Raw genomic sequence first — 23,249 nt, 5'->3', positions numbered from 1 at the left:
CTATTTCTCCCGACCAGATAACGTTGCAACATGCGGAACACATTCTGGCTTCTTTTTTTCCCCAGGCAGCACACGGACGTTTTACACTGCAACACCAGTAGGGACGCATGTTGTAGCAGCTTCCTGTGCCTGGATAAACATTGACAATATGTCCACAATTTTGCTTATTTGCGGCTGAGGGATAGAAACAGCCATGGAGGTGTTTGGAGAGGAGTTTGGGGACATGACGCCCCAGCAGCTCGCGGCTCCTGTCAACACGGTCGCGGTAAGTTTAGCAGAGAAATAACGACAGCGACGTTTCTCACCACGAGTACGGAGAGCGTGGCTGGCGAACCGGGCTGAATAATATTGACATAGATAACGCAGTGAAGCATAATAAACAGCATTACAGCGTGATATGATATTTAACCTAGCTCATGTTTCAGTTAGTTGTGATTTAAGCAGCTCCGAATGAACTCTAGCTCCAGTTCAACTGTGGAATTGGAATATGAATTTGAAAAAACGTACAGGAAACAGAATTGGAACTGAATTGGAATTTCAGGAAGTTTAATTCAATTCAATGAAATTCTGTGAAATTCAATGTTTTCTCCTGCCCACATGTCTGAGATTACATAAACCGTCTTTTATTTGATTCACAATATTTGATTCATAATGATTAGCATGTCAAGTTCACAACCCTCTTAGAAGTGGAATTTCATGGAATTCAATTCTGTGTCCTGTCATTCCAATTCCAGTTCCGTTTCCTTAGAGTTGAGTGCAATTCCATTTCCAATTCCAGGAATTGAATTGGAATTTACTATGCATTCTCAATTCAATTCATGAATCGCTCCAACCCTTGTTGATACTGGCAGAAGAAAAGAGTCAGCCAAAAGGTCTTGGTGCTTAGAGTCATTTGTTAAAGCTCACTGTCGTTGCTGTTGTTGTAATATGAACACTGTGTAAGGCAAATGGCTCTCCTTCCTGATTGTTAACTACAGTGTCTGTCGACACAATCCTGTGGAGCGAGTTGTGAACATGGGTTTTATTTTTGACAGGAAAAATGGAAACTGCTGCCAGCCTTCCTGAAGGTAACAGAGTGCAGATCTGCTGTGTATCCCAGCCTTTTTGTCTTCATTTCATCATACAGACCAGATAATGTACAGTTTATTTCAGTGTGCTTCATTCTCACTTCTCCTGACACTTTAACCATCTGTTTTTCCCAGGTGAAGGGGCTGGTGAAGCAGCACATTGACTCTTTCAACTATTTCATCAATGTGGAGGTAAAATATGATCTTAACATGAGTGTTTCTTAAAGTTGATCCAGTTGTATCTTGATGGAAATATGGATGTTTTCTTTTATAGATCAAGAAGATTATGAAAGCAAATGAAAAGATCACTAGTGACGCTGATCCAATGTGGTACCTCAAGTAAGTCGAGATGAATTTTCCAGTAACATTAATCCACAACTTTCACACAGATGCAACAACCTTTAGACACAGTATGAACACAAAATAATTGAAATCCTTTCCTTCCAGATACCTCAATATCTATGTCGGCATGCCTGACGTTGAAGAGAGCTTCAATGTAACCAGACCAGTGTCTCCTCATGAGGTGAGCTTGGTTTGTTGTGTAATATTAACGACAGTATCAGTTTTTTAATGTGAGCTCTATATCTCATCTCACTGTTGTTGTAATAGGAGTTATTCTCGCTATTGATCAACATCTTTTTTCATTATTGAGATATTTGGTTGTCTTTTTGACATGATATTTTAATCAAAGTTGTCACTTTCTCAGAGAATTGCTCCAGTGTGCCATAATGCTGTCTGAGACTGAGGCTAAAGGCTAAAGACCCAGCTCTTTCGCGAGCACCTTCTCACCTGATGGACTGTGTAATTACTTAAAATAAAAAAAAATAAAAAAATCGTATCTGCCTGTATGCACTCTATGCACTCTATGCGTTGCCTCTATGCACTGCCTCATAGCACCTATGTCCTGTCGGACTAGAACTTAGTTTTATGGCACTTACTCTCGTTGTTCTCTCCTGACTAGATCCTTGCTTGTGTTGTATTAAAATCTCATGTGTATGTCGCTTTGGATAAAAGCGTCTGCCAAATGGGAAATTGTAATTGTAATTGAGAAAAATAATCCACTGTCAAACATTTCACTTTGCTCTTGAGATCCAGTTCATCAGATGCTCCTTTTGTCTCCACCAGTGCCGTCTGAGAGACATGACCTACTCAGCGTCCATCACAGTGGACATCGAGTACACTAGAGGCAGTCAGAGGATCATCCGCAACGCGCTGCCCATCGGAAGGTAGCGCACTTTCTGCTTGGCTTTGGTGTCCTACAGTGTCAGATCCTTCTCAGTTTGGGATTGATCATTCACAGTCAAAACTTCAGTCAATCCTCCTCATCCATCACAGGCTGAGAACCCATTTCCTCAGGCTGCAACCTGACCCTTCAGTTTCCACCATCCTTTCACTCATCTTAACTCTTCTAATTCTAATTTACATTTTTTTCATAATGTGACTTGATGGCGATATTCAAATGTTCACCTGTACATTTTTTGTCCATAACTGCAACAAAACAGTTCAAAATCCTCTGCATTTACAGGAGTCTTACTCATGATATTCTGTTCCTGTTTCCTCAGGATGCCCATCATGCTGCGCAGCTCAAACTGTGTTCTCACAGGAAAGACGCCCATGGAGTTTTCTAAACTCAATGAATGTCCTCTGGATCCAGGTAGAGAATCACCACATGATCATCTTGAAACTCTCACAATCCACATTGAGATCAGTGGCACAGAGCGACAACAGTAACTCGGTACTGAGGAAGATCTCAAGAAATGTGTTGTTACTGTTCATTATACATCTTTATTAGATGTTTCGGTCCTACATGGACCCTCGTCAGGTCTTTTTGATGGAAATGTTGTCTAATGAAGATTTATGAATGGAGTTCCTAGTGTGCAAGCTTTACTCTCTTTATCTACCATTGCTGGAGCAGCCCAGCACCTATTTGATGTGCATATAACTACTACTTATAGCTTGTTACTGTTCATTCCCAGTCATGGTTTAATCACACTGTCCTGTGTTGATCCACAGGGGGCTACTTCATTGTAAAAGGTCAGGAGAAGGTCATTCTGATCCAAGAGCAGCTGTCCAAGAATCGCATCATTGTAGAGCAGGACAGGAAGGGCGCAGTCGGAGCCTCCGTTACCAGGTGCGGTCACAACAGCTGTCCGAACAATCAGCTCAGTGCAATGACTGAGATTGAATTAGATTAAAGCAAGTACGGAATCTATACAGTCTCACTGTGTATTTGTGGTTTTGCAAGATACAGCTAGTGAACTAAATGATTTCAAAACACATTGTTAAATTGCCAATATCAGCCATAATCCATATCAGACAAGATAAGATATGTATTTCCAATAGAGAGAGTTTTCCTCAGATGTTGACGTGAGTCGTCAAAAACAGACTACAAGAGTATTTCTTCCTGAATACAAGAAGAGGACTGTTGGAGTTGTGTGAAACTAAAGTGTGAAGATACATTTTCACAATAAAATGTAACTTTGTCTTATTAAGTAGATACTGCTCAATAAACAACAGGCACAATTTGTAGAAGATTGTTTTCTCAAGTGCTGTAAACCGTAATAAAGTTTCACAGCGGAGTGTCTCACTCCTGACCGACTGACCTGAATTTGCCTCTTGATGCGATGGAGAATAACAGATTTATCTCTCCACAGTAGCAGTGTGACTGATATCCATTTGAATCCATTTGAATATTTATTGTACTCATTAGTTTGAAGCTGCTTGTGTTTATTATCAGACCTCCTGTCTCTTCTGCTCTGTGATTTTATCACCTTGCTTTCCAATTCCAGCTCCACCCACGAGAAGAAAAGCAGGACTAATATGATTGTCAAGCAGGGGCGATTCTATCTGAGGCACAACACGCTGTCAGAGGACGCTCCCATCGCCATCATATTCAAGGTGAACATCTCGTCCATAAAGTGTGAACACAGACCCGGCTGAAGGACACGGCATTGAAACCAAAGTGTCCAGTAGGGGGAGCTGTGAGACCACTGGATGATGTTGTTTGATGTTGTCCCAGACGTTAAAGCACAAGATTCTGTCTATCTCTGAAATAACTTTACACCATTCAGAATTTGGGAGTTTTTTATAATATTTCCTTATGTTTGACTGCATCCCTGGACTGAATGATAAATGAGTACATACAGCATTAAGACATGTATTCAGGGAGAGGTGTGGTTATAAAGAAGTAAGTCAGTAGTTTCAGTAATCTTTCAACAGATTCAGTTTCATGTGTCAACCATTGCTGTGGATGAAAATGTCAGTTGTCCAGCTGGCATCATTAACTTCCATTCCCCCCGTAGCACAGATCTCTCCACGCATGTCAGCTGAGAGCGGAGTGTTCTGAGCAGAAGTCATTTGCCTGCCTGGTTTGTTTGCTGTGCACTTGTGCATCCTGGGTGACTTTTCCCCCGGCTCTTCCTGTGTTTGGCAGAGCTGCGAAAACGACCTCAGATTCAGTGTGGGACAGTCGGATCAGTTCCCACAGCTCCACATTTCCATAAGCAAATGTCAGACGACCTGATGACTCCCGGCTCACCTCTCCCTTCCTGTGCACACACTTCCTCCTCCTGTCCCGCCTCTCACTCCATTCGCTGGTCGCACGACCACATCTCCATCACCTGTACATACCATACTGTACAGTTACTTGAAACACCTTTGCGCCCCGTTGTCTCTTCCTAATTCGAATCTCACACACTCTTTGCCTCTCATGTAAACAGGGCATGGGCGTAGAGAGCGACCAGGAGATAGTGCAGATGATCGGCACAGAGGAACACGTCATGGCCAGCTTCGCCCCTAGCCTGGAGGAGTGCCAGAAAGCCCAGATCTTCACCCAGACTCAGGTACCTCAGAGGTCCATATCTGTGCACATGTGCCCACTCTGCAGCCGGCCTGTTTACACAGTCTCATAAAAGCAGGATGCTCATGTACACACACACAGACACACAGACGTCCGGCCTCCGCCTGTTGACACAAGGTATTTCCTCGTCTCTGTGATCAGATGACTAAGGCTTTGTCTTACCGGCCAATTAAGTAATGATTTTCATGGGTTATTCAGGAGGCCCGCGTGTTTTCTTTGACGTCTACAGATGAATGCAATAGGCCAATTTGTTTTTTCATAAAGATTATGTTGTAAGAGGAACCACTGATGCATTGATGAGGCCATATTTGCATCCTAGCAACCAGTCGCTGCAGCTTTCATGGCGCTCTCTCTGCCAGTCTCTGTGATGTCTTTTCATGCTCTCTATTGGGTCATTGTACTGAGCACAATGAGGCTTAAATCTATATTATTAAAGACAGATAAGGCATAAGAAACACCGTTTTCAGATTATGATCAATAAACTGCCTAAACCAAATTTGACCATCATCTTATTTTACTGTATTAATCTATACTTGGCCTAAATGTTTGAATAGACATTAATTATGATTTAATCTCTTAGATGTTTATTTATTTATTTGTTATTTCTCTACATTATACAACGATTGGTATTTTTCGGCATCTTTTCAACACAGTTGCGCCTGAGTTATTTGCCTTTATTTTTTTTTTATAACACAGATGACATAGTGGGTGGTCTTAAAGAGTCTTCAGGCTCATAGACCTTTGACCTTTGTAGACCTCTGTAGTGCAGTCCAGAGTAACACTGACTCAGGTCTCAGGTGTGTGTGTGTGTGTGTGTGTGTGTGTGTGTGTGTGTGTGTGTGTGTGTGTGTGTGTGTGTGTGTGTACGTATGTGTTCATGTTGCGCCCTTTGTGATTCACTTGACCTCCCACAACCCTGATGCATGCATTTTATGTGCTCATTTTTTTCTCTAGAAAACGTTTTAATCATTTTAAAACAACATTATCATGTATCATTTATTATCAAATACATACACCAAATGCTTTTAAATGCAGCATTTGATTGTTAACAGAACTGGACTGTTTATTGTCCCCTGACTTCTCCTGTATCCACCTGCCTGTCTCAGGCTCTAAGATACCTTGGGAATAAGGTGCGGAGGCAGCGCATGTGGGGCGGGCCCAAGAAGACCAAAATGGAGGAGGCCAGAGAGCTTCTGGCTTCACTTATCCTCACACACGTACCTGTAAGTAAACATACAGACAGCGATGTTGCCATTATAGTCAATATAATGACTCATAAATTCAATTCAATTCACAAATTCAAACAATTAAAATTAACTTATTTCACAAACAGCCAGTCAGTCGTGTTTTTTTCAGCATTTTGTGTTTTGTCCCTAGGTCAAAGAGTTTAACTTCCGGGCCAAGTGTATTTACCTGGCTGTGATGGTGCGCAGGGTAATCCTGGCCCAGGGGAACAACAAGGTGGACGACAGAGATTACTATGGAAACAAACGTCTGGAGTTGGCTGGACAGGTAAACTCCCATGCACCTGTTTTCCATGTGATCTCATTTACCGCTTCCACAATGCCTTATTAAATCAACCATTCAGTCACTGTGTTATTATATTTCATGTTAAGTGACTAGAAATTCAAATCCAGATTCATTAAGAAAACAAATAGTCATTCACTTCTGAGCTCCGGTCAAACAGAACAGTCCTTTTCTTTACAATATTGATCTAAAGCCACCAGAAAACAAAACAAGCATGATGCTTATTAACTTAATGTGTGTAGCAACGTAGCAATAACACACACGCATGCTTCAGTGAGAATGGATCACAGCGTTGGGCCAGAGGAGAGACGCTGTTCCAGCCCTGATCTCTCACCTGCATCTTTGTTTCAGCCTCCTTCTTTTATTAAGACTCTCATTATTTTCCCCCAGCTTTGTTTTTCCCTGTTTTGTTTTCCTTCTCCCCCTCCCTCTGTATTTCTCTCTGCCTGGCTTTGTCAGGAGGGAGATATGCAGCGGCACCAAAATCCCAGGGTTGTGGAAGCATGGGGATTTTTCAGCACCATGACAATAGAATTGCTGCCTTGACTGGAGCGATTGAGCTAATCCGCAGGCCCGGCTCTGATAATGTAATTACTGCTGTCTTAAGGCCTTTAATTTCCCCCCCAACCTTCTCTGTGTAAGGAGTGGGGGGAACACAGAGCCCCCTTTCAATAGGGGGCTTACACACTAACAACGCCAGCAATCTCCTCACTCTCCAATTATGGTTCCCTGACATTCAACTAATTGGGCCGGCTGCGCAACGGAAGCTTAATTTCTTTATTAATTTCAAGCGGTGCTGCCTGTTTGTTTTGATGTATGCTAATGTGCCGGGTGGGTGGGGGTTGTGAGAGAGGTTGCCTCCTGTAGGCCTGGCGGAGGAGGACAGGGACCTGGGAGGGAGGCCAGGTCAGGCTTATCAGTGAGCTGGCACACCTGGTTATTAAATCTGACACTGAACGCGCCTCTTTGCTGATTAGGGACAGGAACAGCTGTGGCGTGCCAGGAGGAGCTGCTGATCTGAGAGTTAGACCGTGTGACTCCTGAAGATACGATGACGGCTCTATCTCTGAAATTATTGTTGTTCTTACTCAGCGTCTAAAGACTTAACAACTGTATAATATCAAAAAAACTTCTTACAGTGACTGTAGTCTCTCATCGTGTTCCACTCCCTCTGTCCTCCCAGCTCCTGTCTCTGCTGTTTGAGGATCTGTTTAAGAAGTTCAACTCCGAACTGAAAAAAATCGCAGACCAGATCATCCCCAAGCAGAGAGCGGCTCAGTTTGATGTGGTGAAGCACATGCGCCAGGATCAGATCACCAACGGCATGGTCAATGCCATATCCACGGTGAGTATGTGCAAGTTAAATAAATTGTGTTTTCAATATTCAGTTAAAGAATAAATGAGGTATTAGAGATGGCCCTCAACTGGAGGAATCGGGTTTGAATCCCCATGTTGGCAAACATCTGCCCTGCTGTAGTGTCCTTGAGCAAGACGCCTGACCTCTGACCTCCCTGTGGAGGGGGGCAAGCAAAACAGAGAATTTCTGTACAGGAATCAATAAAATATCCTATTATTATTATTATTATTATGTAAGTAATATCATAATTCTAAGTCTTGGAATTAAACCAAAATATGAGTTATTGTCCATTAGAGTGGATCCACAGGCAGGATAATAAAGAACTGTGAATACAGATGTTGGATTATCGTGCTTCTTGTTTCCTGTCCTCAGGGGAACTGGTCTCTGAAGAGATTCAAGATGGACCGTCAGGGTGTCACGCAGGTCCTGTCTCGCCTCTCCTTTATTTCGGCCCTCGGCATGATGACCAGGATCTCGTCCCAGTTTGAGAAGACCAGGAAGGTCAGCGGGCCGCGCTCCCTGCAGCCGTCCCAGTGGGGCATGCTGTGCCCCTCTGACACTCCTGAGGGAGAGGTGAGTGGAGCTGCACAGGACGAGCCACCTGACCTGCGCTGCTGCCTCAGAGACGGGCTTATGCTTATGCTAACAGTGTGTCTGTGTGAAAGTGAAAACAAACAGCTCTTCATATCGAATGTCTGCTAAATTCCAAGATGAAAGTATGTATGGAACAGAATAGATATAAACAAAATGCCAATGAAAAGTAAAGAGGGCAAAAACCACTGTGTTGTGAAATGCACTGAATGAATGGAAAATGAACGAATAGAAAAAGAAAGAAATCACATTGGCCCACATTTTTAAGTGCTATAAATGGGCTATATAGAAAAACTCTTAACTGATATTAATCAGTGTTACATTTCACCCAACCACAGTACATACAGCAGTATGTATTGTAGCATGATTAAAAGTTCCATCTTGTGTCTTTATTGCAGTGTTTTCTGCTGTAAACATTTTACACCCAGTTACAAACCAGTCAATATTTCTCATTAGCCTGGTTATAGACTACTTCTAGAAATAAATAAATAATTCAGCTACTCTTGAAGAGCAAAATATAGCACTTTAACATTAAATACCAATGCATTTTATGCATTTAACATCCATCAAACGTTCACAGTAGAGAAGGTTTAATGGTTTTTACCCTAGTGATGCTTAAGAACATAGAAGAAAGCTGTGATGGAGGAATGTTTATTGACAGGTCGGCCTGTACAGAGATGTGTTTCCCCACGCTTGAGCCACTGCACCTGCTTTTCTTGTACAGAATCAGAGGAAACTGTCCTGAGATTTTAATTGAATTTTATCATTGAGTCAGTTATAACTGATGTGGCGCTAGTGTAAATATTTGGTTATCACAAAGGCCTAACTAGAAGTGTTCTTGTTCTTGGGCCGGTGTTGTGTGTGGCGTTAGACTGTGTAAATGCACTAGGATGCACCTTTTTTAAATGGCTGTACTTGGTGTTTTGTTGCCTTCCTAGGCCTGTGGTCTGGTGAAGAACCTGGCCCTGATGACTCACATCACCACAGACATGGAGGACGGTCCCATCATCAAACTGGCCTTCAACCTCGGTGTAGAGGACGTCAACCTGCTGTGTGGAGAGGAGCTGTCCTACCCGAGCGTCTTCCTGGTGTTCCTCAATGGTAAAACACACACACACACACACACACATACACACCCACACACAGGCAAATAAAGGAATAAATACAGAAAGAATTAGTACTGGTTGCATATGCTACAGTAATTGATGACTTGAAAAGAACTTTTAATCCGCCCTGTTTTGAATGCATTGCTTACGAACATGAAGGGAAACATTTTTGTTATTTTGTCCAGTTTACAGAAGGCAGTTTTGTATTTTACAGGGTAGCCGATAAGTCATTAATTTTATGGCACCAGTAGGTATTATTCTTGAGACAGAACTTGGCCCAGTAATTACTGTATATGTTTTTCTAGCCACTGATAACTGTCAAATTATATTAGCTGCCATACCATTTAATTAGTTGGTAGCAGCAGGTGTCAAAGCCCTTCAGAGCGTGCTGCCTGCAAATCTACCCTCACACAGAGGCAGTGCACTGAGTCTCCTCTGTTCTCCAGTCATTTGTCTGTCAGACTTGATATGAGCACAACCCCTGCGGGCGGTTTTAGCTATGCATTCACCCGCTGCAAGTCTCTGGGGGGTTTGGTACAGAGTCCGCTACTCTAAATGTATGCTTCACTGTGTGTTTCTCTGTTTCTTTCCGTCTTTGTAGTTTATGGATGTGTGCTGTAGAGTCAGAATCGCGTCCATTTTTCAAGTGCAACGGGTGCACAAGGAGTTTGACTTGGTTAACTGGTGCTGAACCATTATAAGACAGTTACCCACTCTCACTGGGTGCAGGACAAAATGTATCCCAACCTCACATATAGTGCCAATACAACAGTAGACTAAACGTATCGCTACTACAACTACAACTATGCATTCGTTTCTCTCTCTCTCTCTCTCTCTCTCTCTCTCTCTGTCCATCCATCCACCTGTCTGTCTTGTACTGTGTACCCAGGTAACATTCTAGGTGTGATTCGAGATCACCATAAGCTGGTGAACACCTTCAGGCTCATGCGGAGGGCCGGTTTCATCAATGAGTTTGTGTCCATCTCCACCAACTTGACCGACCGCTGCGTCTACATCTCCTCTGACGGGGGACGACTGTGCAGGTCGGGAACGCACTCTATTGATTAACACTAAAACTCTCTAATACGAACACGTCACTTGTACCCTGCATGTTTTATTGCATTGTTCTTACACAGTAAATTCAAATTCTTGGCTGGAACAGGGTTTTGTTTGAGAGAATTTCCTACTTTGTGAAATGTAGAATAGGAAAATTCAGGAAACGTCATGGATTGGGGCCCCATGGTGTATATTTTGTTAGAAAAAAGTTACACTTTTAAGAACAAAGCAAGAAAGCAAGTGACGGATGGGCAGTTTGATGTATTCTCCTCTAACCTGTGTTGTTGTTCCCTGTCAGGCCGTACATCATAGTGAAGAAGGGACAGCCGATGGTGAAGAACAGACACATTGAAGAGCTGTCCCAGGGCTACAGGTGAGGCTGGGAATATGGGCGCTACTTGTTCGGTTTAGTTTAGAGGAGCACATTCATTATCCTCTGTATTCCAGTAATCATGTGTGTTACGATAGCAGATTGTCAATAACTTTTTCTTGACCCCAGAAACTTTGAAGATTTCCTGCACGAGAGCTTGGTGGAATACCTGGACGTCAACGAGGAGAATGATTGTCAGATTGCTCTTTACGAACACATGATTACCAAGTGAGTGGCAACTGATTTGGGTTTCTGCCCCGACATTAAAAATGGAAAAAAAAAAAAACCTCCTCTTATCCTTTTCAGTCTCGGTTGGATTTCTCATGTAATTTCAGCGCCGCTTTTATTCATTTGTATTTCCGTAGAGACACGACACACTTGGAGATTGAGCCCTTCACGCTACTGGGAGTCTGCGCCGGGCTGATCCCCTACCCCCACCATAACCAGTCCCCCAGGAACACATACCAGTGCGCCATGGGCAAGCAGGCCATGGGTAAGACATCTCTTTAGCTGCGCAGGCATCTTCTGTCTGCGGCTTCTCTCAGCCTTTGAAGATCTCGAATCCCTTGTCAAACATCCTCCACACAGTTGCAGTATTTACCCATGTGCATGCATACACACAAACACACTAATACTTACAGTAATTAAATCTTATACGCACACAATTCCTTCCCCCCACCCTCCGTCCCACACACACACACACACACACACACACACATAACCCCCGCTAAATCTGCCAATCGGTTTGTCTCACCCACACCCCCAAAATATGCTCTACTACTTGTCAGCATACATTTGTGCGTGTGATTGAGGGTTTGCGTATGTGTGTGTGTGTCACTCTGTGTGTCAGTGTGTATGCGCATGGACATCAAACATGGGGCGCTTGCGTAGGTTCTCCATTGTGCTGTGTGTGTGCGGAGGCCCTTTCCCTGCCAGTCACCCAGAGTGTCATTAGCAATTCATTGTGTCTGCTCTGGCTGTGCTCAGGGGGTCAGTGTGCTCAGCTGCGAAAGACCACAGAGTGTGCACCCACAGCTCCTTGGTAACCAAAACTTCCCCAAACGGCCCTGCTAACATTCGTAAGAGCCCCAGTCACCCCTAACCCTCCTCCCCCCCTCCCCTTTTCCTCCACCCGCCCCCTCCTCCCTTCCCCCCATCTTTACAAAAACACAGACTGGAACTATATTTGGCCCAATATCCTCTGCCTTGTCTGTTTTGTGAGGACGGCCCTATACATGTGCAAATCTGGTTGTGTGGCCCCGGCCTATTATCACAGACTCTGTGCTTGTAGCCTGATTGTGAAGTAATAGCATCTGACAAATGTCAAGGCTTCCAGGGAGGCCAGGCTTTATGCCATAACTCGCCCTGTTCCTCCACTCCGCTGTTCTGGGACGGCCCAGACCACGTCCTGCCCTGCTCCGCTCAACAGGAGGATTAAACACCTATAATACACTACTCCCTCAGGAAATGGTTGATCCACTGACAATGACATTACACACACAGTTGGGACATTGAAAATGATGATATGTATATATGTGGGGCTGCAACTAATGATTATTTTCATTATAGATTAATCGATCGATTATTTTTTTTTGTTTAATTATTTAGTCAGCTGCCAAAAATCCCCCAAAGTATTCATTTTATAATGATATGGAATGGAGAAAAACAGCAAATCTTAGCATTTGTGATGCTGTAACCAGCAAATGTTTGGTATATTTACTTCATAAATGACTAAAACAATTATCAAAATTACAACCGATTAATTTTCTGTCAATCAACTAATGGATTAATTGACTAATCGTTTCAGCACTACATATAAGCAACAAAGTCGTGAAACATCTAAAAAAAATACATTTTATATATATGTATACATATATGATATGAAGTGTATGGTGTACAAAATCTTTTAACAGATATATCTCTCGACCTCTCTTCAGGTACTATCGGCTACAACCAGCGGAACCGTATCGACACCCTGATGTACCTGCTGGCCTATCCTCAGAGGCCCATGGTGAAAACGAAGACTATCGAGCTGATCGACTTTGAGAAGCTGCCGGCTGGTCAGAACGCCACTGTGGCCGTGATGAGCTACAGCGGCTACGACATAGAGGACGCTCTGGTCCTCAACAAGGCCTCGCTGGACAGGGGTGAGACAGCTTCAGTGGTTCAGAACCGTCTGTGTCAAAATCACAGGGAGCGTTTTGTCAGCCTCGCACAATTTCTTTACCTTCACCTTCATTTTCACTTGATTTCACTTGTGTTCAAATTTTGTTTTGAAGAAAAAAGGCTGATGTCGTTTCAAGATATTGTTTACATATCGACAACCGTTTAATGTAGCAGACACTTAGGAAGCCTAATTTCTAACAGTTAACCGTAATTATGTTTCCCTCCAGGATTTGGCAGGTGCCTGGTCTATAAAAACGCCAAGTGCACCCTGAGGCGCTACACCAACCAGACCTTCGACAAGGTGATGGGGCCCATGCTGGATGCTGCCACACGAAAGCCCATCTGGAGGCACAGCATCCTGGATGCTGATGGCATCTGCTCCCCTGGTGAGTAGCAGCAGGAAAGAGACCCAGCATGCTTCACCTGACTCTGGTGGTCTAATGACTGTATGCCTCAAGTTAATGTTTCATTTAAAATAGAAACATAATGGAATTTGTTTGTTCTACAATATATAAATTAGTTTGAGTGGCCGTGGTGATGATTTTATGTGCAGTGTTTCCCACATGTTGTTGACGAGTTGTTTTTGATGTTTCGCTTAGCCCAGTTTCTCAATCTAGTAATAATAATAATAATAATCTTTATTTGTATAGCGCTTTTCAAAACAAAGTTACAAAGTGCTTTACAAAACATGATAAAAGAGTACAACATACTCAGGAGTCCAACATTGTCATAAATAAGATAAAAATAAATAAAACATGAAGCATAGACACCAAATAAAACAAAGTTTATAATAAAAGTAATAAGATAAAAGTGATAAAAATAAATGAAAAACAGACAGAAATACTGTAAATACTATGAAAAGGCCTTCCTGTAAAAGTGGGTTTTAAGAAGCGATTTAAAAGAATGCAATGACTTTGCTAGCCTAAGATCCTCAGGGAGGGAGTTCCACAGCTGCGGGGCTCGAACAGCAAATGCCCGATCTCCTTTTGTGACAAGGCGGGCTTTTGGAACATTCAGGAGGGTCAAACCTGAGGAACGCAGGCAGCGACTAGGCTCATATGGAGCTAATAAATCTAAAATGTAAGTAGGAGCAAGGCCATGTAAGGCTTTAAACGTAATCAGTAAAATCTTAAAATCACATCTATACCTAACAGGTAACCAGTGAAGAGAGGCGAGGATGGGTGTGATATGGTCTTGTCTCTTGGAATTTGTTAAAAGTCTGGCTGCTGCATTTTGTACGAGCTGGAGACGGGAGATGGCCTTTAGGCTGAGCCCAGAATACAGGGAATTACAATAATCCAGTCGCGATGAAATAAATGCATGGATGACTTTTTCAAGGTCCGTTTGAGACAGGAAAGTTCTGATTTTTGCAATGTTTCTAAGTTGGAGAAAGCATGATTGAACTACCTTAGTGATTTGTTTGTCAAAGCAGAGCTCGGAGTCAAAGATTACTCCCAAATTGCGGGCGGACTGTTTAACATTGGAGGATAAGCTCCCTAGGTTCTTTTGCCAGTCACAAATCGAGTTAGGAGAGCCAAATAGAATGACCTCAGATTTGGACTCATTAAGTCGGAGGAAGTTTTGTGACATCCAGCACTTGATATCCGAGAGACAAGCCATAACACGTGAGAGGTTATCAGTTGCACCGCTTTTAAGCGGGACATATAGCTGGGTGTCGTCTGCATAGCAGTGGAAATTAATATTATATTATATTAATATTATAGTATAAACTAATAGCACTGCAACATTAGCTGACTATTATACTTACATCTGATTATCGAGGCTTCATTTTAAACTGTGTCTCCAGTCAGTTTGTGTCACACACTGCGACTCGAAGCAGCACACATGCTGTGTCATAGGTGCAATGAATTCTGGTCATTGTAGTTTACCAACACACTTTCTGTGCTTGCCAGCATTAAATTTTGATTGTGTGAAAACTATGTTGGCGAGAACTGGCAGCTTAATGCCTCGCGGCACCGAGATGAATCCAAAACCAAAATGTACTTGGCGGGCTGTTGATTTGCCTGGGCAGGCCGCCCAAATATTAAGAGTGTGTGGGGAAACACTGATGTGTCTCCTGTGCTGCAGGTGAGAGAGTGGAGAACAAGCAGGTGTTGGTGAACAAGTCCATGCCAACTGTCACCCAGACGCCACTGGAGGGCAGTACCCAGCCAGGCCAGCCGCAGTACAGAGACGTGCCCGTCAGGTGAGCGCACAGCAGCTCCCACCACCACCACACCCATCCACCCCACCGCATTCACATTGTCGTGGTCCGCAAACAACCTCAACTAGCTTTACTTCACTATAGACCTACCAGTTAAGCTTCTGTACATCTCAGGAAGTGGGAAATGTGAAGCATACTGCATTGTGCTGACCAGCACCCCACTGTGTTAATCCTCCTAGAATCAGCTCCAGCTACTGCTAAAGTTTACAGTCTCATCCTATAAAATCTATATTTTCATCACATGTTGTGTTTGACAGGACAAAACGTTACCCGCTTTCAGTCAACCCTGCTATGAAGAAAATCACGTTGGTTATTCCTGTCCTCTCACTTTACCTTTGCAGCTATAAGGGCTCAACAGACTCCTACATAGAGAAAGTCATGATCTCGTCCAACGCTGAAGATGCTTTCCTCATCAAGATCCTCCTGAGGCAAACCAGGAGGCCGGAGATAGGAGACAAGTTCAGCAGTCGGCACGGACAGAAAGGTGCAAACCTCAGCAGTGTCACACTGTCTTCTCTCTGAGAGCAGCGCAGCATGTTGAGCTCAAACCTGAATATGTGCAAAGTAACAACGCAAAGGGTGGCATTAACGTTCATTTCTTTGAGGCCAAACTCCCGGCTTGTTGTGAAAAGTTTTACGCAACTAAAACGTTTTCTGGTAGTCTCTGCGCTGGAGCATTTGTTGAGTCAAGTTCCAGTGGCTGTTGCTCCATCGCTGCCCCCCTGTCCTCATCTTTCGAGGGCTGCTTTTCAATTAATTGGCTCTTTGTCCTGTGCCAGACTATGCAAATTTATTACACCCCAGCAGTATTCTGCTGCTCCTGGGAAAAGTGTTTACAACCTCCATTGTTTTGCAGCACCTCCCCTATAGAGGGCTGGTATGATGTTTTAATCAGAAAGCTAACTGGCGCCATGCATAATTTACTCACTTCATTAACGTGGTGGCCACTGGGCGGTCAACTCGGGGTGGGACAATGTCTTCTGTCTCAGATAGTGAAGAAGACAGGGGTCGCCGGGGGGTTAGCTGGAGGAGAGCTTGATCCGGAGTGAAAGTCCCAGATGTGTAACTGAAGTAGAACAACTTTTAGATGTAGTCATGTCAGTGTTTTTACACCAACATACTGATTTAAGGGCACTTGAAAACTTGCGTTCCAATGGGGCTGCTGTACGTATAAATCCCAAATTTTGTTGTTTCACAAATATATAGTATTCATATATTTGAATTGAGTGTTCTGAAGTGAGTTTGGCCGCAGTAATAGATCTCCCACCCCAGGTCCAGCTACTCATGACTAGTCTCATAAGCCCTGGTCAGCAGAGCAGAATAAGTTAATTATTTACTGGTCACCCACACACACACACACACACACACAGGCCTATACACAGCTGTAGTGGCCGTGCAAGGGGTGTTGGGGGAAGAAGTGGAGGGGTTGTCAGTAGTAGGGGCCCATTGTGTGAGCCGCCACCGCGGAGCTGTATGGGGTGTGATGGAGGGCTCTGGACCCTTGCTGTTGTCTTGCCTTTCTCTGCTGATTTCATGCCTCTTTTATCATTCACTTTCACACAAAACAAACAACACTAAGGATGTCTGCTATGGGAACTAGTGTCTCTCTCTCCCTCTCTCTCTCTCTCTCTCTGTCTCTCTCTCTTGCTCTCTCTCTCTTTCGTCACTCTCACTCTGCTTTTTTCTGTTGGTCTTCTCGGCCATTTTCCTCTAGTTTCTTTACTCACTATTTCCCTCCCATGCCTCTCTTTCACTCAGCATTTACCCCAATATTCGAACTTCTTTTACTGCCTTTTCCTTCTTTTTTTTCCCCCTTTTACTTTTTCTCCTGGCCCTCCAAAATTCGCTTTTTCTCTTTTCATGTTCTCTCCTTCCTGCTGTTGGATGACTTTCCCTCTCTTATGTGCTTGCCCAGTAAATCGCTGCACTTGTTCCCAATCAACATCCTGTTGTAAGGCATCAACAGTCCACGCTGTGTGGGTGACTGGTCCGCTAATAGTGAATTTTTCCCACGTGCACGGATTCAATTTCTCCTCTCAAGTTGATCCCCTCCACTTCCTCTGAGTTGAACTGAAAGTCATGGATGTGTAATCCCGGTCTCCCTGTCAAGCTAAGCACCTTTCTCCACTTCCTGCTCCCCTTCTCTTCTCTCCTCTCTCTCTTTTTTTTTTTTCATTTGCAAATGGGCCTACAATCTGTTTACCCTGGCCAGGGAAGAGTGCTTCGGCCCCTCGGCAAACATTTGCACTCACACTTAAACTCCTGGCTACCAGGGCCCTTGTCCCCCACATCATGTGAATCAAAAGGAGACTGTCTGTCCACATGAGCATGGAAATGTCACGCTCAACCGGAGATCCACACTAAGCTGCTAGCAGTTTGCAAAACAATTTAAAGAATGATGATCTGCGTTGTTAACATTTTAGTCAAGTTTTACTGCCGTTTTTCTCATTTATTAGTCTGGACTCTTGAGTGGTTAGTTAGGTTAATGGACAGTGCAGTTCAGTTTGAATGGTTTTGACATTTTGGATGAATTTAAAGATTAATGTGCACTCATCATGCTTCATCAGTCAGTTCTGTAAAAGTTGTATTTTCACCTGGTCACCCTGCTGGTCTTTGACAGATATGTTTGTATGGACTTCAACTTGTTTAACTTTTCGTCTCTTCATCTCTGTGTGTGTGTGTGTGTGTGTGTGTGTGTGTGTGTGTGTGTGTCAGGTGTGTGTGGCCTCATTGTTCCACAGGAGGACATGCCCTTCTGTGACTCGGGCATCTGTCCAGATATCATCATGAACCCTCACGGATATCCCTCCAGAATGACGGTACGACTATTTGCAGGAGAGCAGATTTTGTTTTAACTTAAGCTAACTTTTATGGGGAAATTTAATCAGCTTTTGTTTAATTTGAAAGTGGTAAATTGACACCCAATCCAAAAGTCGTACAAGATTCTTATTTGTGCTTTTGGCTCGGAGCTCAGTCTGATATCCACAAGAGCCAGAGTCACACCAGTAGCTGTGTTGACCCTCACTCTTCATAGGTTTCTATTGGCCCTTCTGAGACAAAAACCTCATTATCCCAACTACTTACTCCTCTGGGTTATCATTGGCTTCCAGAGCACACGTCCATTGACAACGCTAAGCAGCAATCTTACTGTTCACAAACAGATATTTGTTGCTGCGGAAACGGCTGCCAGCGAAGCCCGTCTGAAGCAGCGTGTACAAGTTTTATCAAACAAACGCAGTGCATCAAAAATGTTGAATGTTAGTGAATGTGAATGACATGAAACTTGGCACCGTGTCTCTGCCAGCTTTTTGTACGTTACACTGTAAAGTTTAATGATCTTTGCTGGTAAACTAGTCGGCCCCTGTGTGTTTGCTAGCTGCGGTTGTCATGGAAAAGACAGAGAAATGTTTGGCCTGGGAGGATGTTTCTGTGGCCTAAGAGTGAAATGAGAGTAGGTGTTTCCTTTTATGTGACGGGGTCAGGGGTCTTCTGGCTGTGACCTCCGTGGAAGAGTTGAAATCAGTCATCCTTAGACTGCTGGTCCCACCCATAGGGCTACACTTGTAAACACATCTCACCCGCAAGTGGATATGAATTACAAAAGATGTATATTATGAGCCGTGTCAGTTTTGTAGTTCAGGACTTCAAACGGTATGTCTCATGTTTGATTCTGTCAGGTGGGGAAGCTGATTGAGCTGCTGGCCGGGAAGGCGGGAGTCCTGGACGGGCGGTTTCACTACGGTACGGCCTTCGGAGGCAGCAAGGTGAAGGATGTATGTGAGGATCTGATCCGTTACGGATACAACTACCAGGGCAAAGACTACGTCACGTCCGGAATCACTGGGTAACGAAGTGGAAATGTTAATATGTTCTTGAATTATAATCCTAATTCTTATTTGCTGTATTCTGGTGTTGACTAGAGCTCGGTAATGGTTATAGTAGCTCGATATCCATGTCTGACTGTTGTGTTTTCCTCAGAGAACCACTGGAGGCCTATATCTACTTTGGACCTGTGTATTACCAGAAACTGAAGCACATGGTCCTCGACAAAATGCACGCCAGAGCCCGCGGCCCCCGAGCCGTTCTTACCAGGTACAAGCATTAGTTTCATTGTAATTCCATTACCAAAAAAAAATAAAATGAACAATAAAAATAGCCATGCAAAAACACAGATATTATTCCAATGCACCTAAATTCCTGTGAAGAGAACAACTTTTCAGAGCTCATTCTGTAGTCGTACTTACAGTGTCATCTGCAGTTGTTTCTGTACTCTGTCTCACCTGTCTGTGTTCGTCCCGTGTGTCCGCGCCCCCCCGCCAGGCAGCCCACCGAGGGGCGCTCCAGAGACGGAGGTCTGCGCCTGGGGGAGATGGAGCGTGACTGTCTGATTGGCTACGGAGCTAGCATGTTACTGCTGGAGCGCCTCATGATCTCCAGTGACGCCTTTGAGGTGGATGTGTGCGGACAGTGTGGCCTTCTGGGATACTCAGGGTGGTGAGTTGGGCTTTTTTGTCTGTACTGCAGACCTGACGGTGCTTTTGCTGTTGTTCGGTTATTCCAAACTCAAAAACCCGTTGACGGCCTCTAAACCGATCTAAAGATGAGTCCTTGAGTTATTATAGGCGCTAGAATACTTTTAAGATCCTAACCGATCTTGAAAATGTATTGCATCACACACATAACCAGTTTTTTTTCTCTCAGTTGTAATTACGCTCACACTAGACAATTAGCAAGAATACAGTATCACACACTTAACAACTGACTCCTGAGACGTCACTGACGTCAGCACCTCTAATCTCGCGGGAACTCACATGATGCACATTAATATGCACTGAAAAAAACAGAGAATTTGGATAAAGCCGTGGCTGGAGAGACACAGTCAGCGTGGGCTGTGCAGTTTGCAGGCAGAGCTGGAGGGGCGGCGGCTTCAGCAGAAAAAAGGTAATGGTAGCTAGGTTACTTAGATTCATTGTAGAACAGGGATTCCCAAAATTTCAATTTCAAGGACTGTAAATAGGTACGCTTTACTGTCATTCATGTAACATTTCCACCTCACCTCACTGTGAACTTGGCTCTCATTTATTATAGGCGGCTTTGGAATGAGTCTCTGATCCTCGTACGCCACAGGACGTGTTCGAGACCCGTCCAGATGTCGCGTTGTAAATAATCATGTTTGATAAGCCTCAGATCAGGGTGTTGGATGGGAAAATCTGGTGGAAATACACCCGGTAATCCTCTAGTGCGTCCCCAGTCTAATTCTGTGTTCCTGTCTTCTCTCTGTGTTCCAGGTGCCACTACTGTAAGTCGTCCTGCCACGTTTCCTCCCTGCGCATCCCGTACGCCTGCAAGCTGCTTTTCCAGGAGCTGCAGTCCATGAATATTGTGCCTCGTCTCAAACTAGCACGCTACAACGAGTGACCTGGACAAGGACAGAGACAGGGTTTGTGTACGTTAGAAAATTTAAGGTTTAGAGCCAAGGAGCTAAGTTGACAAGTCTGACATGAATTAAGTAGTAAAAGCTGTAATGAATGGGCAAAAGTTATGAGCGTTTTCAATTTTTTTGTTGTTCACAAACCAGAAAACTGTAAAATTTAAAACAGTATTTTTTTTTCGTGTTTCTCATTATGTTAATAGTTTTTGAAAGCAAGTTTCTCATCATAAATACATGATGCTCTTTGTATGTGTACATAATAAACACAAAAATTATTTCACAATTAGCTGTTGTGTTTTAGTATTTCTTTTAGCCACAATGACAAATAGCAGGGGCATTAAAGTAGTTAGATTGCATAATGGGAAGAAAACACTACCAGGTATACCATGTCATGTTTACTTTGCTGAAAATTCAGAATTCACCTCAGTGGGAAATCGGTGCAAAGTACACAAATACACAGAATTACACAACTTAGAGTTGCACCCAGTGCTGTGCAGAGGGGAATCGGCTCCTGCTTTTACCAGAACTGAGGCTGAGATGCGCATGGGAAAACTGTCATTCACTGTTTGGTGAAGCGTCTCACAATACAAAGTTCAGGTTTCTCTCCGTGTTTGCTGCCCGATCTAATAAAGTCCATCAGAAGCTAATCGGTTGCTCATAAAACTGGCAAAAGTAGTTGTGTTTGTGGGCTTTTTTTGCCAAAAGGTGATTAAGGCTTCTTCCTGGTTAGAAGGGGACGACTCATTAAAATTCATTTAATGACGAGTAGACAGCTGGATGCTTGACACCACAATGGGTAAAGTGACATTTTAGAAAGGTGTAGCGCATCTGCTTGTTACTGCAACACCCCAAATCACTGTCAATAGGCAGAGAAAGTTGCATTGCATTATACCGTTGCCTCTTTAAACCCATGTCTTAATACCACCAACATGTATGTAGCTTAAAGGTCCCCCCCCACACACACACACACACACCCCCACACACACACACACAACTCAATTGGAGCCCTTTAATTGCACAAAAGCGGTACACATCCGTTTGTGCTGGTAGAGTGTGTGAGAATAGCAAGGGTGGAAGAGGCCCTTTTGGTGGCTGCACCTGTCCTCTTTAATGAGGCTCTAATAAGCAGTTGACAGTGGCAGGATGGAAAAAGGACGTCCACCGAGGGAGACACAGACTCCACCTTCTCCTTGTTTGACTGAAATTAATTAGATCCTCCTTTGAGGTCATGGCATTGCATGAGCCAGTATTTAGGCCTGTGTGTATTGTATCATTGATGTATTATAATATTATTATAGTAGTATTTTTCATTCTAATATAGAGGATCTTTGATGACAGGTTAAAAATTGTTTCCTTGATTCTTTGAAATAGTTCTGCTCTTCCCACAGGAGTCTGAATCAACAGACACCCCAGTCTAAACTAAAGTATGACCATATACTGTGCGCAATGTCCCGTGGGTGTGTTGCTGCCACTCTGTCCCGCACGTGCTCCCAGGTGGCAGAGCGTGGGCCGTGCGGTTTGTTGGTGAGCGGAGGCAGTCGTCCCCACGCCTGCGCGCTGGAAGAGAAAGTCCTCCTTTGCTATCCATGGTGTGGTGAGTAATTCAGCCATAATCCGCCTTTCTCCTCTCCCTCTTCTTTCCCTCTCCTCTCCCCCTCTCCTGTGGTTCCATTCATATTCTAATCACAGCTTTCCCTTCTCCAGCTCTCAGGCACTCCATCAGAGCCCTCCCAGCCTCGGGCTTTGCACTTTTACTTCCCCCCTTTGTGACCATTCCCTCTTCTCAGAGGCACACCAAAATAAGGTTGCCACAGCGAAAAAGGGAGAGCAAAGGCAGTGAGAACTCCACCAAAAAATTCACGCTTGTGTGATTTTTTTTTTTTTTCGGGTTTGGTTGGGTAGCTGAGCGTGTGATATGCCAACTGTCTAAAAAAAAAAAAAAGTTATCACAAAGATCTTACGGTACATGATCGGTGAATGGGATGTCGAGCCAGTGAGGGAAAAGACAGAGCAAATGTGCCAACAAGTGTCCATGGGATCTGCGGACGGGAGTTAAAATTACAAGGGATGGCGGGAGCGGCGGTTGTGTGGGTATGTGTATGTGTATTTGGAGCTGGGGGGTGTATAAAAACGTATTAAACACCATAATGGAAGACGGGGAGGCCACAGTGTTAGGATTGCGTAGATCTAAGCCTCTTTTTTTTTTCGTTGGGAGGGAGCTTTTCTTATTCAAAACAGCCCCACAAAAGACTTCCAGTGAGCCTTGCCACATCCCCATCTGACTTGGGGCCATTCATCAGCCTTCCAAGCCTATCAATGACATGTCCCCATCAGGGCTCCTATAAAATCAGCCCCTTTCCCATGAAACATCAGCAAACATTTTGACGGGTCTGGCTTTCCCCCCGCTGGATTTCTGGAGTCTCTACCCCCACCCCACCCCCCCACCCCACCCTCTCTCTTTCCTCCCTCATTCCCCACCTCCCCCTCTCCACCAC

At 44.0% G+C, this 23,249-nt stretch overlaps 1 protein-coding gene across 1 annotated transcript; it reads left to right on the top strand.

Moving 5' to 3' along the window:
- The first annotated feature begins 127 nt into the window (after positions 1 to 127).
- On the top strand, positions 128 to 21,014 carry polr3b (polymerase (RNA) III (DNA directed) polypeptide B). Its single transcript, XM_071914552.2, has 28 exons — positions 128 to 265; positions 1,035 to 1,067; positions 1,203 to 1,259; positions 1,342 to 1,406; positions 1,515 to 1,590; positions 2,193 to 2,293; positions 2,630 to 2,721; positions 3,081 to 3,198; positions 3,857 to 3,965; positions 4,787 to 4,909; positions 6,033 to 6,149; positions 6,304 to 6,438; positions 7,637 to 7,798; positions 8,183 to 8,383; positions 9,340 to 9,502; positions 10,397 to 10,550; positions 10,862 to 10,936; positions 11,063 to 11,161; positions 11,299 to 11,426; positions 12,871 to 13,080; positions 13,327 to 13,485; positions 15,188 to 15,305; positions 15,665 to 15,807; positions 18,039 to 18,142; positions 19,001 to 19,167; positions 19,302 to 19,415; positions 19,644 to 19,817; positions 20,612 to 21,014. Exons 1-28 carry the CDS (start codon positions 194 to 196, stop codon positions 20,739 to 20,741), a joined length of 3,399 nt encoding a protein of 1,132 aa, XP_071770653.1. The 5' UTR covers positions 128 to 193; the 3' UTR covers positions 20,742 to 21,014.
- Positions 21,015 to 23,249: the final 2,235 nt, after the last annotated feature.

The sequence above is a fragment of the Centroberyx gerrardi genome, chromosome 4, assembly GCF_048128805.1.
Source record: "Centroberyx gerrardi isolate f3 chromosome 4, fCenGer3.hap1.cur.20231027, whole genome shotgun sequence".
In the NCBI taxonomy this organism is placed as follows: domain Eukaryota; kingdom Metazoa; phylum Chordata; class Actinopteri; order Beryciformes; family Berycidae; genus Centroberyx; species Centroberyx gerrardi.
This window is presented reverse-complemented; position numbering and strand designations above follow the sequence as displayed.

Excerpts from the sequence above, each read along its gene's own strand:
- polr3b (XM_071914552.2), top strand. The coding sequence starts at position 194 with ATGGAGGTGTTTGGAGAGGAGTTTGGGGACATGACGCCCCAGCAGCTC. Across the intron at positions 266-1,034 it reads CTCCTGTCAACACGGTCGCG|GAAAAATGGAAACTGCTGCC; the intron begins GTAAGTTTAGCA and ends TATTTTTGACAG. Across the intron at positions 10,551-10,861 it reads GACGGGGGACGACTGTGCAG|GCCGTACATCATAGTGAAGA; the intron begins GTCGGGAACGCA and ends GTTCCCTGTCAG.